A 19,825-nucleotide genomic window follows, 5' to 3' on the forward strand; every position below is an offset into this window, starting at 1 on the left:
CGGGGTATGGGAACATCCCACCCGCGATCCCGAGGAGAATCTGTGCACCAATGACACCAGACTTGTTGTCGGAGCTGGGGTCGCCGCGGTATCGGATGAGAAGACCGAATGCGACGAGGAAAAGGCATGGTCCCTGATACGATGAAGACCTTGAAGCGGCGCACCTTGTACACGATAAGACCGAGAATTGTGCCGGTGATGACACTCGCGAAGGAGTAGAGCGACTGCACCCGTGTAGCGGCCTTGATGCTGAAGTTGAAGGAGACCTGGAGAACGGTGTAGAGATAATCGCCCTGCATCGTCCAGGCAAAGTTGAGCATGCATGCGATTCCCATGGGGGCCCAGACGGAGCGATCCTTCATGTGGTGGAAGGGCACCAAGGGGTGAGGAGCGCGGAGCTCCCATACGACGAAGACGGGAATGCAGACGAAGCCGATGACAAGGGGGGCTACGACCTGAGGGTCTGACCATTTGCTCTCGAAACCTCCTGCGATGGTGAGGGGGACGAGAAGGAGGGCGAAGACGGCGATGAGGAGGATTACGCCGATGATGTCAAGAAGCCAGAAGAGCTCGACGGTTAGTTTGTTGAAGCCGAGCTGTTGGAATGAAGAGCGGTAGCCGACGAGGTGGCCGGCCTTCTTTGCACGATGTCCAACGACGAGAAGACTGATGATGAGAGGGAGGGCGCAGACGGGGTAGATGATGCACCACATGCCGATTCCCCATCGCCAAGTCGTGGCTCCAAGGACAGCTTCTGTGACATCACCGCTGACCCCGGTGTTGATGATAAAGGGCAGAGCGGGGATGTAACTAAAGAACAAACGCGATCGAACAGAAGTGATATCTCCAATGATGACTTCCACAAGTAAAAGAATCATGGTATACCCGATCTGGTAAATGACCGCACCAGCAGAGTACGTATCCAAATTCTGCGCCGCGGCCTCAATGACAGTTTCCAATAGTATAAAAGAACACAGAAATGCAGATAAGTTCCACACGGCCAAACACATCTGCGATCTTCCCTGCAGTAGGTTGCGCAGCAGCTGCGATGACGGCGCGGAGGGTATTAACGGACGATTGAAGCGAGTGCTCCTCGAAGCTGTTCAGTGCGGAGGGCTGGTAGGCGTAGCGCACGGTGCCGTCGAGGCCGTAGGCGTAGGCGATGAGGAAGACACCAAAGAAGATGAAGATGCGGTCGGTGAGGGTAATCACCTCGGACATGGCCTTGATGCGCTGGACACCGGGGGATGTGATGTCCCGGACGGCGTCGGCGGCTGAAGAGGGGACTTCATGGCCGTGGTCGTTGTCGGGGGTTTTCTCTGGGGTGGACATGGTGAATCTCGAGAGGAGTTCATGCACTGAGAGAAGGGTTCATGCAAACAGAGGGGAGAGCATGGTGGAGGAGTTGATGGGGGGAGGACGGAAGGTTTATAGGATGTGAGGGTAGATCCACTCAGATTGATTAGATAACTTTAACGTGCCGAGTGAAGACTTTTCGGAGGATCTGATAGGGAGGGGCGTCATGCGAGTTTGTGAACCACTGATGCGCTATATTAGTATCGTCCGTAGCGTGCAGCGACGGGGATTTTTGGTGTGTGATGATGATGGTGGCGGATGATGTCTACTTGCACTCACTTATGCGCACCATCTTACTGCCTGCGTTACTGTACTTGAGACCATCGTAGAGTACAACCCATGAAGGGAGTTTCTGATCTTCAACACAATAAACTTTCTCATAAAGACAGAGTTTCAATGATTAGCGACAGCGACTCTTCAGTCTTGGCGTTAGTCAAGTCAGCCGAGGGCAGCAAAACCCACTAATCCACAGACATATTTGCCTTCTCTGTCAAATCACAGAGGACAAGGATGTTTAAACAGCTGCCTGCGGTTTCGCCGATGCATCCTCCAAAAGGAAGGGATCTTCAACCCTCGGCGCTGTCCGCAGAATGCAACGTTCGCTCTGGTCCACAAAATCCCAGCGAGCGAAGGGTTAAAAAATCTGATAGTGCACCCGGATGACGCGGATATAAGCTGCATTGGGTTAAGGGACTGATTGATAACATGCCACTCGAGAATCCGCCTCTTGGCTGGCAATTCGAGGGCCCAATTGCAAGAAGCTGTGCGTAACCTAAGTTTCTTGGTGGACGGATGAGTTCCTCTTTGGGATATCATTCCACGTCGTCGGGTCCCGAAATTCCTTGGCGGATATAAAAATTTTGATGGAATATCCACAGAGCTTGGTCTAGAAGGGATCTAGGGGACGGGCTATCGGATATTAGGAGGTTTGGACACGCGACTTTATGTCAAAGTGCCGCGGATGAGATAAATCGCCGGCCGAGGATAACATATCGGCGAAGGATTGAGGCGAGGCGTGGGGTGAAGAGACAATGTGTCAGTGAACGTGGGATCGATCTGATAACGTCTCATTGTGAATTGGATGTGCATCAACCCACTTGGTCGTCGATCTCAGCTGCATCACACCCACTACAGCTTTGATCCTTCGATTTATTGTTCTTGCGACATCGTATGATGTCGGTTCCTCGGTTGGGCTAGTCTTGGACGTTGTGGAATGCGTTTCTTGGCATAGCATTGAGTTTTTTTTTACTCAAGCCACTAGACACAGTCTCAGGTTAAGCATTCCAGTGGTGTCTTAGCGTCGGTTCACTGTCTAATCTTATCTGATCAATCATGTTCGCCGATCGGTAGAGAGTTTATGCGCCGCGTCTTGGCCGCAGAGCTATTGGCTTGGGCTCAATATTTGGGGAGAAAATTCTGTCTAGCTTGCCACAAGTCGCTTGGCCGAAGAAATCTGTCTCTTAGCAAACAGTGAGGTCCTCTTGACTTTATTCAGTTGCGGGCAATCCTTTTGTGCGACGCTGTATCACTGTGCTTATCTAAGTGAAATTATGAGGACTATGTCATGTTTGGCACTGTGCTGTTTTCTGACTTGCCAGTCACCAAAACCGAGTTAAGAAAATCAAAATGTATTCGGTTTGAATCTATAGACAATCTGAAATCAGATAGCTAAGCCAAAAGTTTGAGATACAAGCAAAAACAGTCATCATGCATACCGACAAGTCCATGAATTGTCTTCCATTCAATCACTGATACTGAGCAAATATAAAGCCAATTGTTTCCTCTAAATTGGCAAAGTTTAATTCGAGTGCCCGTGAGATTCATCTGATTTCACTTTGTGACGTTTGATTCCCCTATGAAAAGTTTCATGTCAAGCTTGAAAACAAGCCAAGCCTCTGCCTAGTCAGCAATCCGTGTGCCTTTTACAAGCTTGACATTATAGGTGTAAGAGATTGAGAGAAATTGTCTGAGACGGATGAAATACACTGACAGAAGTGTTGAGAGCAAGGAAAATCATCAATCATCATCCAACTGACAAGCCTGTTTGACATCAAGCTTTCAGATCAACCACCAACCTCTATAGCACGGACTTTACTGTTTCCCGCTCATGAAACGCGGTTAGACAGCAAGATTGCTAAATTTTGATATGTCTCTTGCTTCCTCTGCTTCCTCTGCTTCCTCTATTTCCCCTATGCTTCCTCCTGCTTTCGCTGGGCTCGATAGATTTGTGCTTGCACCCCTTTACCATAACATAGCGTGATACTTACGTCAAGCAGAAAACAATCTGAGAAGTTGCAGCCTTATGTGTAACCCAGAATACCTATATAGAGTATCTCTCGTAAGGTAGACTTGCTCATCCTTCATCAATCTCAACAACTGCTGGTACGCCTCACCAACTACAAGTCAATCTCACCAGTTGTTGGTCAGCCTTGCACCAGATGGCGTCTCCCAACAAAGATACAGAGGCCTCTCCACTCGTCTATCAACCCCTCAACAAGGATCAACGAGAAATACGTCCTCTTGAGATCCTCCCCAACCCTCCTGACGGCAAAGTCAACTGCAAACTGCACATCGTCCTTCTTACACCGGATCTTTACTACACTTGCATCTCCTACGTCTGGGGTGACCCGAACGTCACTGAAGAGATTATTGTTGATGGTGTCCCACGACAAGTTACCGTCACCCTTGCTACTGCACTTCGGCATGTGAAGAGGCATTGGACTGAGATCGAAAGGAAGTCAGATCCCGACCTTGATACCTCTAAGTTTCGCTTGTGGGCTGATGCACTCTGTATCAACCAAGATGACCTAACTGAAAGACTGCACCAAGTCAGCATAATGGCGGATATATATTCTTCAGCGGCAATGATCCTCGCTTGGCTTTCTTCAAAAGATGACGATGTCATCAAAGCGTTCGATGTTTTCGAACTCGCCGAAGAAAAGGCTGGACCGATCAAGTTTGCAGGTCTTACAGATTTAGAACTTTTCAAGCTCTGCTACGGCAGGCTTTCTTGGGAGCCCAAACAGCTTTCCTGGCTCTTTTCACATAAATCTACTCTTTTTGATGTACTAAACCGTGATATCATTCTCGAGGGACCTTACGGACCTGTTTTCAATTTCTGGAACAGAGTGTGGATTCACCAGGAGGTAATACTTGCAAAAAGGCTATACCTACTGTTTCGAAATTGCTCTCTACAGCATTCGTTATGCTTCGTGGCATTAGTCGGTCTTGATGATTACATGCAGCACATGACTAAAACGAGCATAGAGTCTACACAGCGATTCAACACCAGAGGGCTAAGGTTCTCTTTCTCCAGAATCTTCCACCTCTTCTTCACCCGATTTGTCTTTCAAGGATTCATCGATACAAATAAAATACCTGCATATGGTATGTGGCACTTGGGCTTGTACTTCGCTCTGGGTTCCGAGGCCTCCAACGATTTGGATTATATCTATGGCCTCTTTGCTGTCACCAAGTCGCCAATAGCACCCGACTATTCCAAGTCCATTCGTGAAGTGAATCTCGAGTTCATGACATAGCCTTTGCCCTTCTGGAATTCAATACAGAAGAGGGCAAAGAAGCAGAATTGGGAGGTCATATGCAAAGACGAATGGCGATATGAACTCTTTAACTTCTTGAACAGCCATGCTGTTGGCCTGAAACGTCTTTACGGGCTCCCGAGCTGGGCTCCTGAGTTTTCAAAAGCTGACAGGCGAAAGGCAATCGTAAGAGACCCCACGGAGCGTCGCTCGGCATTTGTTACAGTGCCTGAGCTATTCAACCGCCTGCCCATAGCTGTTGTCTGTGATAGCTTATGGGTCAAGGGAATCAAGGTCCAAGTTGTAAAGACTGTCTATGAAAAGACTATTTCTAATACGCTCACGTCATATGGACTACAACAATGTATCATGTCTTTTACCCAGTCACCAAAGGATATGTACCCCACTGGCAAAACCGTATTAGAGGTACTGTGCTGCACTCTGCTACGAAAAGAAGCCTATGAAAACTATGCTTTCGACGTAGGTCTTTGCACAGGCTGCTGGCTATACTATTCGGGCAAACTTGTGACCTCGAAACTGGGGATGGAATGGTCTCAAAAACCCTATGTTAAATCAGTACTATCCGAGTGGTTGGAGGCGGGACGAAGTTTCGACGGCAACAAGTTATTCACAACCGAGGATGGCTATATCGGCACGATGTCAGACGATGTGTTGCCTGGAGATGTGGTTTGTGTTCTTGCAGGCTCGAGCGAGCTTGCAGTCCTCCGTCCCGAGGATGACCACTACCTTTTTGTTGGGTGTTGCTTTATGATAGGTCTGATGAATGGCGAGGTCTCGGAGTTTCTGGCATCAGGGAGAGCCAAGATTGAGACGATTGAAATTCGATAGCCTTGGGTGCTTGGACATTTCATAGCAGTTTAGACAGATTGAATCCAAGCTCTTTCTCTCAGAGATATTGAATTATGACAGACAGATTTCAGGTTATATACAATGGGAATATTTATGGTACAAGAAAAGACTAGCCGGCTAATCTGCACTGCAGGCAGTTTAGTTGACAGAGAGGCTGTAGGCAGAGGTAGCGAAGACACAGTTGGAACCTAAAAAGTTAGCTTCAGAACACGTTCTAATAGAGACACAAGATACTACTTACCGACGAAAGGCTCAGTACCGGCCTGGAAGCTAGTGGCAACATAGCTGCTAGGAACACCCTGGCTCTTGGTAAGGTACGTAAGGAAAGGAAGAAGATCGCCCTCGAAGTTGCCCTGGTTCTTGGTAGCAACGAAAGAGTAAACAGTAGTATCGCCATTAGGTCCACGGAAGAGCTTCCACTGAGCGCCGTTGATGGTGAGCGTCGCAAGGGGAGTAGATCCAGAGTCGGAGATAGGGCCAGCACCACCATAGCTTCCAACCCAGATCATAATCTCGTACTTGTTAGCAGCACCGACGGAGGGAGCAAGCCACAGATCGTAGGATACATCGGAAACCATGTTGGTTCCGGTGTAGCGCCATGTCCACTTTGTGGGGATGGACTTGATGGCTGAGACCTTCTTGTTGATGTTCTCGAGAGCGACGTTGGAGTAGCTCTTGACGTGGATGTTTCCACCGGCCCAGCTCCACTTAGTAGACCATGAGAAGGACTTGTTCTTGACAGAGTTGAAGGTAGTGCACTGAGAACCGGAAGTAGCCTGGCCGCTACCCCAGTTGTTGTGGTAAACGGTGTATCCTTCGGTTTGAAGGGACCCGAAAGCATCACACCAGGTGGTAGCTCGTTTATCAAGGGTCTTGGAAGGAGTAGTAGGCGTAGCTGAAGCGACAGCCAAAAGGGCAGAGAAAGCAGTGAAGAACTTCATGGTGAAAGGAATGTAATGTGAAACTGAAACTGTAGGGCTGAATGAATGGACTAGAGATGAAGTGAAGAGTAGACAGAGCCTTGGCGGCTTCTTTATAATGTTTCCCCCAAAAGTATCCGTGCTTCGGAGATTGGCTGCGTGTTTGACCTGAAACTCCTATTCGGACGATATGATCATATCTGGTAAGTTATAGCCCCATCGAGTGCCGACTACCGACTGACCTAGTCAAAAACTCCACCAATCACGACTCGAGTTTTTAATTTCCCCAGCAATAGAAGTGAAGCCGCGTATTCTAGAATAACCGTCTCGTATACAGGGATAAGAACGATTGGATCATAGCTGAGTTGAATTAAGTAACTTTCGGAGGTTCGGAGCATAGAAGTTGAGAATTTCCTTTTTGATCTATATAGGGATGCTGCAGGCATTAGAAAGTGGTAGCGTGATATGGTGTCTCAGGGTCATATCGAGATCTTGGATCACCATTACCACCTTGTTCGTCCGTTTACCTTTCTTCTCTACGTATTTGTTGGAGCTTATGTCTATTCTATTTAAAGCGCTGCCAGTCTAAGCTCAGTCGAGACATGCTAGCATCTCCCTATACTTCAAACCCCATGCTTTAAAAAACAACGTATTCAAGTCCAATGCCATAACAACCGCCAGCCTTGGACCAAGCGACTATCTTCCATGCTTCATGTCTGCCCTCCGACGTCGACTATGGACTCATCCCGTCAAAATTAGCCTGAGGAGCGGAACTTGGATGATACTCTGTCAAGCTTACAAGGGAGGGTGATTGGTTAGCAAAAACCATGACTGTTGTTTGTTTCAAATCAAGGATATAGAGTTTAACTATAATTATTTGCTTTACTTTAGGTTGAATAAAATCCTTATCTGCAACACTAGTCTATTTCGTATGTCATCTATAACTATATCTAGTCTACTAGAATCTTCTAATAATCCACCTCTTCTTACTTCTCAAGCTCAACATCCATGAGAGGGAGACGATACCCAAGGTGTGGAAGAGCATCATGAACCGCCTCGAACCCTCTACTAACCCTTTCAATCTGCGTCGGCACGAGCTTGCCACTTGCAATGCCTTTGGCAAAGAACTCTTGAAAAGCCCATCTGATGAAGTGCTCATTGCCCCCCTTATACAGCACAAATGGCCATGAAGTAAAATGACGGACCACACCTTGGGGCAGTGTCTCCGGGCCAAAGGGGGGCATGGTAGCGTAGACTGTACCACCGCCTTGGGCGGCTAGAACATCGGCAAGTATGCTGACAGTGTTGGGATAGGAGATAGTATCGACGACGATATCGTATGGCCCCTCGGCAATGAAGGCCTTAACAAGGGTGTCGCGATCCTGGCTGTGATCGATGATCTTGTCGGCGCCGAGAGCTTCAACAAAGGCCTTGTGTTTGGGCGAGGTGGTGGTGACCACGCTGTAGCCTGCCCGGCGAACATACTGTACAGCCAAGCTACCCAGGTTAGAAGTCCCTCCGTAGATGAGGATCTTCTTGCCAGTAGAGACTACTTCGCTCTCGATGTCTGGCTTGGGCACTCCGGCTGTGGCGCTGATCATGCCGACGACTGTTGTCAGGTTCCCGTTCATGCTCACAGGGACAGCCAGATCAACGCCCTCTGGGACGAGAATGGTCGTGTCCACCTTTGCCAACGCATAGGCCTGGTAGGCAGCATACTTGTCGCCATCGGTTGGGCTGGCATAGACGGCGACTTTGTCTCCAACCTTGAAGTCGGAGACACCCTCGCCAACAGCGATGACCTCACCACCGAACGACGTGCCGATTACACAGGGGTACTTGGATTTGAACAGATCGTTCTTGGTGATGCTGACCTCGACTGGGTTGATGGCGATAAGCTCGTTTTTGACGAGGATATCACCGGGTCCTGGGGTAGGTGTGTCGAGGGTCCTGACCTCGAGGGGTGCCCGGGCTGCAGGGTTGACGGCTCCACGATTCTGAGACATTGCGTTCTGGTTCTGTCGGGATCTTAAAATGCTTAAGGGTTGTGAGTTGGCAAAAGATATGCTCTTGGTGTATGATTTCTTAATGATAGGTAACTTGGTAATTGCTGATTGTTGATGTTTGATAGTGCTGTAAGGGGAAGCCTGGTAGAGAAGACATGAGAATGGTTCTTTATACTTGTAGTAAACACGCTTCATCGACATTGCTTTTAAAGAATAAATTAGAGTTATCGGATTGCTAAGCAACGGGCTTTTAACAATAGCTTGTAAGGCCGTGACAATGGGTATGATATTCGTATATAGGCATGGCATCATAGTTTCTCGGTCTCCCTCGCACTTTTCTTTATTTTCCGATGTGCGAGGCTCTAATGTGTTTTCTCCTTAGATGCAACCGGCACTTGCACCCTGCGCAGCTCTAAGAGAACAGACGCGTGGGCTCATGTCGGTACCGGTGCATTAACCAAGCCGCGCGCGAAGGAGTTCGCGCTTGTGTATACGTCCGTATATGATGAGACCGGATGGCTAGCTCGAAGCAGCTCTAGCGTTGGTTTCGTTTAGGCCTGATTGTCGAATAGAAATGGAACTATATGTCACTTACTGGCCCACATGTTTAAACTTAAACTACGAACATTACTATACCTAAGTAATATTCTCCCAATGTTAACTAGTATAAATGCCAGTGAGTTGAGTGAGGAAATAAGTGAATTCCCTTTAGTAAAAGTGGCTTATGATACTTGATTTAATATTTCTCTTACAAACGTGAGCTACGGATCTCAACCATGACAAAAGGCGTATTCTTTAACCCAGACAAAGATATTCCTGACCTCTCGGGCAAGGTGATATTAGTCACTGGAGGGAACACCGGGTTAGGTTTTGAATTTATCTTTCAGTTGTCGAAGCACAAGCCCAAACACATATACCTAGCAGCCAGATCGGAAGAAAAGGCCAACGAAGCTATCAAGACACTCCGCAAGAAGAATCCTAATGCCGGACCTATTACTTTTCTCCAGCTTGATCTAGGCTCTTTTGCGAGCATCAAGGCAGCAGCTTCTACATTCAGATCCATGTCTGATAGATTGGACATCCTGATCAATAATGCTGGGATCATGGCAGTACCAGAAGGTCTGACGGAGGATGGATATGAGATCCAGTTTGGGACAAACCATCTCGGTCCCGCGCTCCTCACAACGCTACTCCTACCAACCCTCAAAGCAACCGCCGCCATATCTACCGACGCGCGAGTTATCTTTCTCAGCTCTGAACTTGAGAACATGGCACCCAAAAGCTCCTATCTCTTCGATGAACTAAAGACCACGTTGCCCAAGTTCTCAACATGGACTCGTTACGGCCAGTCCAAGCTAGCAGCCGTGCACTACGCCCAGGCACTGGCAAATCATAATCACGAGCTCAAGGTTATAAGTATTCATCCGGGTGTCATTGCAACAAACCTCAGCGGCCCCGTGGTCAAGAATTATAACTTTTTGATGGCCGCGTTGTTCAAGGTTGCTATGAAGTTCGTTACCGTTAGCATTGAAGAAGGGACGCTGAATCATCTGTGGGCAGCAACTAGTCCCGATGCCAAGTCTGGTGTTTTCTACTTTCCCGTCGGTGTCCAGGGGAAAGGCTCGTCCCTCAGCAAGAGCAGTAAACTTCGCGATCAGCTGTGGGAGTGGACAGAAAAAGAGCTCGAGTCGTATCTTACTATGATTTAAGTAACCTGATCGCTCATACGTTCCAGCCAACCCATATTCTTGGAGAGGCAAAGAAAGATGGGCTGTCCAATATACTAAGTAATAAGGGAGGTTAACGGGGGTGGGGGTTACGAGCAGAACCTCTTATACAGATGTGTATGGGACTTGAAGGGGGGAGGCAACTTGTTACATTAGCGGCTGTGAACGGACTTTACTCTCTCTCCTCTATCATAATATTATTTTTATACCTATCAAGGGAATCTTTTACTCCAGGTGGAAACTCAGATTCGCGGTGTCACGCTAGGTAGTGGTTTGAGACATACTCCGGACTCTTGCTGTTAGTAAGTGGGGAGAAACAAGTGCTCATTCGACTATCCCTTTTTGGCCTAGTAGCTTGATAAGACTAGAATCCCTCTATTTGATCAGCAGCGACCTAACACTTTAGTCGCATGATAATATTAGTAGTAGTTCGCCGACGTGGACCTTTCAAGTTCAGCATGTTGATTTCAAATCTCAGAGGCAGAAGGATGCCTCGAGATAGAAGGATGTCAATACGTCTCGAAATCAGTGTTTCTGAAGTGGCTCAGGCTAAATATGGTGGATGTATCATTATGTTTATACTTGGAGAGTCATGATTGCGGATTGAATCTTTCAGTCTCACCAAAGTAAAGGTCGTCTCACACTGCTGATGGTAACGTGAAGCTTAAAAGTAAAGGCAAATCCGTTGCGTTAGTCACTGGTCATTTATCTTGTTATCTACTCCAAGCATACGCAGCTTCGACATTGAGGCCCGGCCCAACTGCCGCAACAAACTAGCCCGGAAAGACATGTTCAAATGAGGACCATACACCCACTTGCAACGAACTACTAGCATCACTTGCATTCCTGGAAACTTTTACCTCAACGGGTTTAGATCTCCGCCCGCAGATTTGCCCCAGATTTGCCCCTGGTCCCTCCCAGATCCTGAACTCCCGTACCATGCGGGGAGCCCCCAAACCAGGCTAGAGAGTAGATAAGAGAATGAGAAGCCATATTTCTTGCCTCGATCCTTGGAATTCTCTAACCATTCTGCTATTCCTCCCTCCTCAGTTTGAAGCCATGTCTGCAGACGCCAAAGAGATGGACTACTCGCACCATGAAGGCGATGTTCCCAAAAGCCAGCATAATGAATCCCATGAAACGCTTCGTCGTGTATATAACACATGGACAGGTACGTACAGAGCCCCCGAACTTCTTTTGATAGCATATATTGACCTTTGGGTGTACCTATTAGCTAGCGCGTATCAGGTTCTGATGATGGCAAGCTGGACCTGCAACGTCGTTCTTTATTCAACTGTGTTTGACGTAGGCGGTCCGATGATGCTGATATACTCGACGTAAGACCTCTGGGAGCCATCTAGTGGTTTATGCTGATTCACACTCTATGATTCCAGAATCATCGTTACTTTTGGACAGTGTCTGATGATGAGTTCGTTGGCCGAGCTGTGCTCCGTATGGCCATACGCAGGTGGTCAGCAGTAAGTTGCCGCAGAACCTTTTTCTCTCACTGACATCTGACCCTCCCTTATCAGAGCTTTTACCAAATACCTGGCACCCAAAAGGTTCGGTTTCCTTGTTTCCCCGAAAAGCCTCTCTGACACATCGACGCCAGCATCCGACGTTTCCTGTCATACTTGGTTGGATGGATTGTTCTCTTCGGAGAAATCGCTACGGCAGCTGGCTGCGCCATGAACAGTGCACAGATCACCGCGGCCATCATCGAACTGCACCATCCCGGCTTTCACGCAGCGGTAAGTGCCCTCTTTCGCATACCGATTCAGTACCTGACTATGGCGATGGATAGAGCTGGAATACGTACCTCATCTACATGGCCCTGACTATCCTTTCCCTTGCATTTTGTTTCTCTCAGAGACACCTCCCCGCCATTGCTGTCCTCGGAGGCGTCATCACCCTGGGCGGTGGTCTCGCATGGGCTATCTCGTTCCTCGCACTGGCTCCCAAGCAAACGGCCCGCTTCGTCTTCACCGAGTTCGTCAACAATTCCGGATACCACGTCTCTGCGTGGGTAGGTGTAATGAGCTTCTACACGCCTATCTATGCGCTGTATGGAACAGACGGTATTTTGCATATTGCTGAAGAAATGCGAGATGCCCCGAAAAGCGCACCGGTGAGATCACAGCCCACCTTTGAGATTCTCACTCTAATGAAATCTGAAAAATAGCGAGCCATGGTTTATTCTATGGTCTTTAGTGGCATCACTTCCTTGATGGGCGCTCTCGTCATGGCTTTCTGCAGTGGAAACTGGGAGGCGTACATGGAGTCTGAGTATGGATTTGGTCCCAACACTTCGGGCTTATCAGCTAATATAACTCCTAGCTTTCCCTTCTTGAACTGGTTTGTCGATGTTCTGGACAGTTCTGCAGGGGGTAGTGCGCTCGTCATTGTAGTCATAGTCCTACTCAAGTAAGTGATCAACCGCAAGCCATGAAAAGCCGCTCTGTCACTGACCATAACTTGCTGATAGTTTCCTCATCACCGTCGGCATCAACACAGCTGGATCCCGGTTGGCATGGGGCATGGCAGGTGATCATGCTTTGCCCTTGTCCAATTTCTTTGCCAAGGTCAATCAATCGGTTCACACTCCACTCAACGCACTACTGTTCATCATCATCGCGGAGCTGACAATTGGTATGTACCTATCTTTCGATTGGTCGTCTGCGTCAAATATTGACTATCATCAGGTCTTGTACTTTTCGGGAGTGATTATGCTTTTCAGATCATCGTCAGCTTGGGAGGAGTCGCCATTCAGTTCGGTTATCTGATCCCGATCTTGATGGTAAGACTTGTTGAGCATTCTAAAGGGGTATTTGCGCTCTGAACTAACGTGTCCAAAAGCTCCTTATTCGGGGCCGCAGTGCGCTCCCCAACGACCGTCAATTCAAGCTTAATTCATTTGGCTATATTGTTAATGTTGCTGCTGTTTGCTGGTCATCGCTTGTCATCATCATATTGTTGTGAGTGCACGCTTCGCGCAAATCACTTTAGATAATTTTACTGATATCCGATACAGTTTCCCCCTTTACGTGCCAATTACGGCCAATAACCTTGGTAGGCGCCACAACTACCTGTTTCTTTCGCATGATACTGACTGAAACTGTAGTTGACATGAATTGGGCTGTTGTGATCTTTGCGGGTTTGGTAGTCTTCATCATCGTTGACTGGATGTTCAGAGGCCGGCACCATTATGTTATCTCAGATGAATAAGAAATATCTATAGCGACGGCCAGGGAGCTAGCCAGCTGGACACCATTGAGTAGAGATAGTTAACAAGAACACCAAGTTCTTGGTGATGATGGTAAGCTCTCAGGCATATGTGTCAACTACAAATACCACATATAGCTCACAATGTTAGACATGAAAATATAGCCCTTGCAGTGATAATTGTCTTTAGAACTGCCAACAATTCACATTTCCAGTAGTAAAACTATAATTAAATACACGATCATTGACTAGGGAGTCAAGTCTATCCAAGTTACAAATGGGCCTTGGTGACGAGAGAGGCAGCCAGCTCGTTCTTCACCTCGAATGCTACTCTGGTTCCCTCCTCAATAGCTCCATCAATGAAGCCGCGCCATCCAAGCGCCCAATCAGCATTGGCGAATAACACGTTGCCCTCTCTCTTCCTCAAGGCTTCGAGGTATCGGAAGGCAAAGTCAGGACGATACATGCACCAGCCACCTTTGGCAAACTCGTCCCGACTCCAATCGTGCCATAGCTGGGATGAATGGTTAGCGATACTTGCGCAACGAGAAAGGAGGGTCGAAAGCCTCCTCAGAGATAAGGGCAAACATCTGAACTTACCACTTTTTCAACAGGCATGTTAGGGAAAGCCTCTCGTGCTTCGCTGTAGAATGACCTAGCATCATCTACCGTGCTTAGCGAAGCATCGTTTCTTCCAAAGGCAACCATGTGTCGGCAGCCATTGCTTTCGGTGCGGCCGTCACCTAGAGTGCTCACAATCCTCGACTTGGAATAGCGCAGAGTAGACAGGGGTCGAGTTTCCGACGCGCCGATCTTGAAGTGAATCTTGGCTCCGTTGTGAACCTGACCAATCCGTGCTGCTTCGTCTCTAGCCGTGCTAAGAGGAGGGTCGAACTTGACCTCTCGAAGGACGTTGAGCGGCAGCGTTGAGATGAGTCGATGGCCGCGAAACTGGCGACCATCGCTGAGCGTTGCGGTCACGGAGCCGTTCTTGTCAGAAACCGAGGCGACGCGTGCCTTGAAGACGTAAGAGAGTCTCTGAGACGCTAGACATTCTTTGAAGAACTGCAGCGAAAAATGTGTCTGGCCTTGCTTGATCTTGTACACCTCTGTGAAGTCGTACAAGCCAGCAGTAGTGTAGCCGCTCAAAGCCCACCATCGGAGCACGTCAAAGAAACCAACGTTGGCGAAATCTTGGTGGCCGACGATTCCCTCAATCAGCCCTTTGAGAATGCATATCTGGATCTTGGTGAGCGAATCGCGTACTTGTTCCAGTCTGTCCGCGACAGCCAGAGATTCGTATCGTCTAGCATCAGTGTTGCGCAGTGAATCGTGAGGAAACGGGATCGTCGCTTTGCCTTGTTCACCGTCAACGTTGCACTAGACTTCGAAGGCCTCGTTAGATAGACGGTCCTTGATACTTGTAAGCTAAGCCTTTGGATATTTGGAGCCAAACTTACAAAGGTTTCGAGCGTCAGCTGGTGCAGCTCTCCATCATCATCTACCGAAACGGAACGTGGCTGATCTGTCGCATCACTGGTGACTACGAAATCGCGATGGAGATTGTAGCGAGCCATCTCGCGATAGACGTGGGGCTGTTCCCAGTGAACCCAGGTTCCCCCCATTTCGTAGAGATGGCCATCGACGTTTGATGTCCATGTTCTGCCTCCGATGCGGTCCCGCCCTTCGAGTAGAAGGACCTGGCGACCTGTCGTAGAATATTAGCGCCATGGTCTGGGAGAGATCTTTCTTTCCCAAGGGACTTGCCTGCCAAAGTAAGATCGCGGGCAGCTGTAAGGCCAGTGAACCCAGCACCGATGATGATGGCGTCGAACGTCTTTGATGCTCCCTGGGCCATGTTGCTTGCTGGGGTGATGGCTCCATCGCATGGCAAGCCGTGAGATATGCCATCACCGACCTCATACTCATGGCCTTCGGCAGTCTTCTTGAGAGACATTGTGCTAGAATCTGGGGTGTATGTATTTGTTTGTTCAGTGGTTTGAGACCAGTCTGGGGAGTGGTAGAAGCCTGCGATCAGTGGTACGGTACTAGAGCGTCAAGCTTATGAATGGCCAGGTCTCGGCGCATTTTATTCACGGGGCAATGGACAAGGTACGTGTGAGCTTGACTCCTTGAAGGAATGCTGCAAAACGATAACCTGTTTAGGAGAAAAGTGCCGACCCTCCAGTCAGTCAGGAAGTCGTCATTGGAAAACGTAATGTCTCGAGAATGGTTACCTTAGCATCAGAACCTCGACTCGCAAATGGTATTCATTCAAGCTGCCCCTTTAGGGTATAATCAAAGTGGGCACAAACCAATTACTTTTGACTAACGTATCTGACCACCACTCCGCCCACCCCCCCACTCCGCCCATTTGGTGATAGTCTCAACACCACAACAGCTATCGATGATGCGTGCACTTTATTTTGCCAATTATGCATCAAAAAAATCCAAATTTTCAGAATAGCTTCATTTATCATAGATCGTGAATTGAGAATTTCCAGAGCAATTTCTGAGGCCTCTACGAGGGGCGTTCGCGGTGCAGCTAGGTGGGAGACCGTGCCGAGGTCGACTTTGAGGGATCGGATCGGTGGCGCGCAACCGACGCGTTTACAACACCAAAAATACCTCTCGCTGACGCCGCAACAAGAACAGGAACTTATCGACCTTATATTAATACGGGAAAAGTATTCCCAGCCGTTATTAAAGAAGGAGATCCATGAATATGCCCAGCATCTGGCCGAATTAAACGGCTGTGGAAGTCATCTAGGGAAAAATTGGGTAAACCGATTCTTCAAACGACATAACAGCGTTATGTTGAAGCCATCACGACTTATTTCGGTCGCAAGGAAGAAGTCTGTCACGGAAGAGGGACTAAGGGAGTATTATGAGGGACTCAGGCGTCTTATTATTGACTTATCAATTGGTACAGACCGTATGCACAACCTCGATGAGACTGGAGTCCAAGAAGGGGAAACTATAGCCGGCATAGTAGCTGGAACGGTCCTGACGAGCTCATCAGAGAAGATACAGTCAGACGCTTCCGCTTGGATCTCGATATTAGAGACGATATCTGCTGACGGTCGCCGACTGACCCCAACGGTAATATTTACAGGATTATCGCTACAGGGACAGTATTTTCCAAGGGATATACCGGATTGGAAGTTCACTTGCAGCGAGAAAGGCTGGTCTAATACAGAAATATTACTACGGTGGTTCTACGACGTTTATCTGCCCGAGACTCGTCCAAAAGACCCGTCTTCCTGGCGACTATTAGTCCTCGATCAACATAAGACTCATATAAGTCCCATCTTCATGAAGAAGGCAATGATGAACAAGGTCTGGCTTAGTTGGCTGCCGTCGCACTCGTCACATATCACTCAACCGCTGGACCTTGGTCTTTTTTCCCCGTTGAAAAGATACTATCGAGAAGAGACAGCTGGAATGGAGACCTACGAAGCGACATCAAATAGACAGAAACACATCTTCATACAGGCATATAAAATAGCTTCTGAGAAAGCCTTCAGTCCAGAGAACATCCGACAGGCGTTTCGAGCATCAGGGATATACCCAGTCGATGTTGATCAAGCTATAAAGAGGTTGAAGCCCAAAGAGCGTCGCGGATCGACTTTTCAGCCTCCCATAACACCACCAATCACGGTTGAAGTCGATCGCGATATCTTCAATACGCCCTCATCAAGCCGCGATATAGAAAGACTACTCCAACGGGTCGATTGGTCATCAGGGAATGCTGAAAGGGACGTCAGAATGATCCTGCGGAAGGCAGGAAAGTCACTAGACCAAAGAGGTGCGTCTACAGTCTTCCAGGAGCAAAAAATCGCCGTACAGAAAGCTCAAATAGCTGGTCTTAAGCCGTCAGGCCGTTGCAAGGTCAATTGGGACCCGAACAAGGCTTTTCCTCACGTTGATAATCTTGTTATAGCGAAGGACCGGTCCGAGATGAACACTTGGAAGTTAAATAACGAAGCCGCGGCGGAAAATCGTCCGCCGAAGCGGAGGAAAAAGCAGTCGGTTGAGCAAGAGTTTTTTAGTCAATACCCAAAATCTTAATTGAATTGAAGCTATTTTCATAATTTGAGAATTAATCTACATGATGCGTTAGAACAGAAATGAAGCTATCGCAGGTGGGGCGGTGTGGAGGGGTGGGCGGAGTGGTGGTCAGATACGTTAGCTGCTGGTCTCATCTTGGCAGTCCCTTTAGGACAAGCGGTGGATGAGAGCAGTTTGGAGTAAGCTTCTCCGCACTGAGAACCCTTACCACCTTTCCCCAACCTAGTTAGTATATGCATGGTGAACGCTGGATCATGGAGTCTGGATCGGAATTGCATAGAACAACCGATAATCGACCAGGCAGGCAGGCAAAAAGAGTACTCCGAGCCTTTGGCGATAATAAGAAAGAATACCAGCCATGGATCACGCGGCGATCATAGTGCCTGGCGTTTTGTCGAGTAGGTCCTTATCTCTCTTGTTCTTTTTTGCCTGTTCTTCTATCCACAAACCAGAAAAGTGCCGCAGAAAGACCAGTATTCGATTGATACAGCAATGTCTGGAGCTTTGGAAGGCATCTATCAACCGGGCGTTGTTGACCCTGGCTATCCATCGCTAAATAGCACTACCCCTTTCTGGCATTCTCAGCCACACCCACGCGCCAACCATCAGTCAGAATGGCCATCGGATATCGTCGACGTGGTTATTATTGGTGCTGGCCTCACAGGCATGGGCTTGGTCCGCACCTTGCTGAAGAAGCAACCAGACATTCGCATTGTCCTCGTCGATGCTAGGTCTCTCTGCTCCGGCGCCACAGGTCGCAACGGCGGTCACTGCAAGACCATGACATTTGCCATGTGGGAAGAGCGGAAGCACTCTTTTGGCATTGAGGAGGCAGTGCGTATTTCCACCTTTGAACATGCACATCTGGAATCCATGGCTGATGCCATCCACGAAGATGGCATCGACTGCGATCTAGTCCTCACGCAGGGCATCGAGGCCTACTATGACCAGAAGGACTTTGAGAAAGCGGTTGCTGGCCTAAATGATATGCGCGCCCACGCACCTCACCTGGCTGAAAAACACACAGTCTACTCAGACCAGTCGTATCTTCAGGATGTCCTGAAACTATCCTCTCGTGCTGTAGGCGCCATCGCCATTCCCGCAGCTTCAATGTGGCCATACAAGTGGATCACGGGGGTTCTTGGCCCCCTCATCGACCAGGACAAGATCAATGTGCAGACACATACGCCTGTTACATGCATCATTGACCAAACAGAGGATGCATACGCGACAGTCAAGACCGCACGAGGTGATATCCGAGCCAGGCGCGTCGTGCACGCAACAAACGCCTGGCTTGGTCGATTGCTGCCCGAGCTCCGGCCCTTCATTTCCCCCGTTCGAGGCAATGTGTTATCGTACGCACCGACCGCGAACGGGAAATCGCCCTTGGGTCTTGGAAGCGATTATTCAATTTGGCTGCGATATGGCGTTAAGGATTACGACTACCTTATCCAGCGCAAGGATGGTCGTGCTGTCGTCGGACGGGCCAACACGGGTCGCAAAGCAGTGGGAGACGACAGCGAGACGGATCTGAGCCCAATGTCGCATCTACGAGGCTTTGCTCACGAAGCGCTGGCCACCCCAGATGCAGATGCCGCGACCAAGGTCTCCCATGCCTGGGCTGGCATCTTGGCCTTCTCTCAAGATGGAATACCCTTTGCCGGTCGGTTGCCTTTCCCGGGTCGCAGTCATCAGTGGGTTTGTGGGGGATACCACGCTACGGGTATGATCAAGGCTTTCCTCACGTCGCAGATGGTTGCTGGGCTCATCCTCGGGGAGACGCCAGACAAGGAGTTCCCCAGGTCCTTCTTTGCTACCGATGATAGGATTAGACAGCTGAGAATCTCCTTGGAGACAGGAGAACCAGTGGAGATTAAGGCGCGACTCTAGATTCATGGCATGTTGGACTAGATAATTTAATCTTGTGGTTGACTTGAGAGATAATGGAATTGCTTTGTCTAACTGTAGTCATTTGTTGAGCAACGACAACGTGATCGAGGAGCTCTACCATCAATAAACAATGATGATATCGTTCGTTATCGGGGATGTCTAAGTGAAAGGCGCTGTCATGACAGAGCCATCCATGCCATTGCGGGGAAGACTGGGTCTGGACC

The 19,825-nt window shown here is 48.7% G+C and overlaps 8 protein-coding genes across 8 annotated transcripts in view; 4 read left to right on the forward strand and 4 right to left on the reverse strand.

Annotated features, from left to right (window-relative positions):
• FOXG_07525 (MFS transporter, SIT family, siderophore-iron:H+ symporter) overlaps positions 1-1,010 on the reverse strand; it is a gene marked incomplete at both ends in the record, with an annotated part of 1,485 nt that extends 475 nt beyond the window's left edge. The window contains one exon of the mRNA XM_018386108.1: positions 1-1,010. Within this exon, the coding sequence (XP_018243219.1) occupies positions 1-1,010 (1,010 nt within the window).
• A 2,784-nt stretch (positions 1,011-3,794) lies between these two features.
• FOXG_07526 (uncharacterized protein) lies at positions 3,795-5,744 on the forward strand (the record flags this gene model as incomplete). The annotated part of the gene is made up of 3 exons (XM_018386109.1): positions 3,795-4,502; positions 4,554-4,871; positions 4,923-5,744. 3 exons carry the CDS (start codon positions 3,795-3,797, stop codon positions 5,742-5,744), a joined length of 1,848 nt encoding a protein of 615 aa, XP_018243220.1.
• Positions 5,710-6,845, reverse strand: FOXG_07527 (murein transglycosylase). The gene is made up of 2 exons (XM_018386110.1): positions 6,007-6,845; positions 5,710-5,953 (listed from the first exon to the last, which is right to left on the reverse strand). The coding sequence occupies exons 1-2, from the start codon at positions 6,704-6,706 to the stop codon at positions 5,904-5,906; spliced, it is 750 nt and encodes a 249-aa protein (XP_018243221.1). The 5' UTR covers positions 6,707-6,845; the 3' UTR covers positions 5,710-5,903.
• An 826-nt stretch (positions 6,846-7,671) lies between these two features.
• FOXG_07528 (uncharacterized protein) lies at positions 7,672-8,892 on the reverse strand (the record flags this gene model as incomplete). Its single annotated transcript, XM_018386111.1, has 1 exon — positions 7,672-8,892. The coding sequence occupies one exon, from the start codon at positions 8,890-8,892 to the stop codon at positions 7,672-7,674; it is 1,221 nt and encodes a 406-aa protein (XP_018243222.1).
• A 575-nt stretch (positions 8,893-9,467) lies between these two features.
• On the forward strand, positions 9,468-10,400 carry FOXG_07529 (uncharacterized protein; the record flags this gene model as incomplete). Its single annotated transcript, XM_018386112.1, has 1 exon — positions 9,468-10,400. The coding sequence occupies one exon, from the start codon at positions 9,468-9,470 to the stop codon at positions 10,398-10,400; it is 933 nt and encodes a 310-aa protein (XP_018243223.1).
• A 1,706-nt stretch (positions 10,401-12,106) lies between these two features.
• Positions 12,107-13,643, forward strand: FOXG_07530 (uncharacterized protein; the record flags this gene model as incomplete). Its single annotated transcript, XM_018386113.1, has 9 exons — positions 12,107-12,169; positions 12,223-12,546; positions 12,601-12,704; positions 12,756-12,842; positions 12,904-13,067; positions 13,121-13,215; positions 13,275-13,393; positions 13,450-13,487; positions 13,540-13,643. 9 exons carry the CDS (start codon positions 12,107-12,109, stop codon positions 13,641-13,643), a joined length of 1,098 nt encoding a protein of 365 aa, XP_018243224.1.
• Positions 13,644-13,911: 268 nt separating this feature from the next.
• On the reverse strand, positions 13,912-15,597 carry FOXG_07531 (uncharacterized protein; the record flags this gene model as incomplete). The annotated part of the gene is made up of 4 exons (XM_018386114.1): positions 13,912-14,154; positions 14,241-15,020; positions 15,101-15,348; positions 15,408-15,597. 4 exons carry the CDS (start codon positions 15,595-15,597, stop codon positions 13,912-13,914), a joined length of 1,461 nt encoding a protein of 486 aa, XP_018243225.1.
• Positions 15,598-17,946: 2,349 nt separating this feature from the next.
• On the forward strand, positions 17,947-19,711 carry FOXG_07532 (uncharacterized protein). Its single transcript, XM_018386115.1, has one exon. The coding sequence runs from the start codon at positions 18,204-18,206 to the stop codon at positions 19,599-19,601; it is 1,398 nt and encodes a 465-aa protein (XP_018243226.1). The 5' UTR covers positions 17,947-18,203; the 3' UTR covers positions 19,602-19,711.
• The last annotated feature ends 114 nt before the right edge of the window (positions 19,712-19,825 follow it).

The sequence above is a fragment of the Fusarium oxysporum genome, chromosome 4 (genome assembly GCF_000149955.1).
Source record: "Fusarium oxysporum f. sp. lycopersici 4287 chromosome 4, whole genome shotgun sequence".
In the NCBI taxonomy this organism is placed as follows: Eukaryota; Fungi; Ascomycota; class Sordariomycetes; order Hypocreales; family Nectriaceae; genus Fusarium; species Fusarium oxysporum.

What these genes read in the sequence shown, in the direction of transcription:
- FOXG_07527 (XM_018386110.1), bottom strand. Translation starts at nt 6,706, where the DNA reads ATGAAGTTCTTCACTGCTTTCTCTGCCCTTTTGGCTGTCGCTTCAGCT. An exon ending in CGGTACTGAGCCTTTCGTCG is followed by an intron (nt 5,954 to 6,006) that starts GTAAGTAGTATC and finishes CTAACTTTTTAG; the next exon opens with GTTCCAACTGTGTCTTCGCT.
- FOXG_07532 (XM_018386115.1), top strand. Translation starts at nt 18,204, where the DNA reads ATGTCTGGAGCTTTGGAAGGCATCTATCAACCGGGCGTTGTTGACCCT.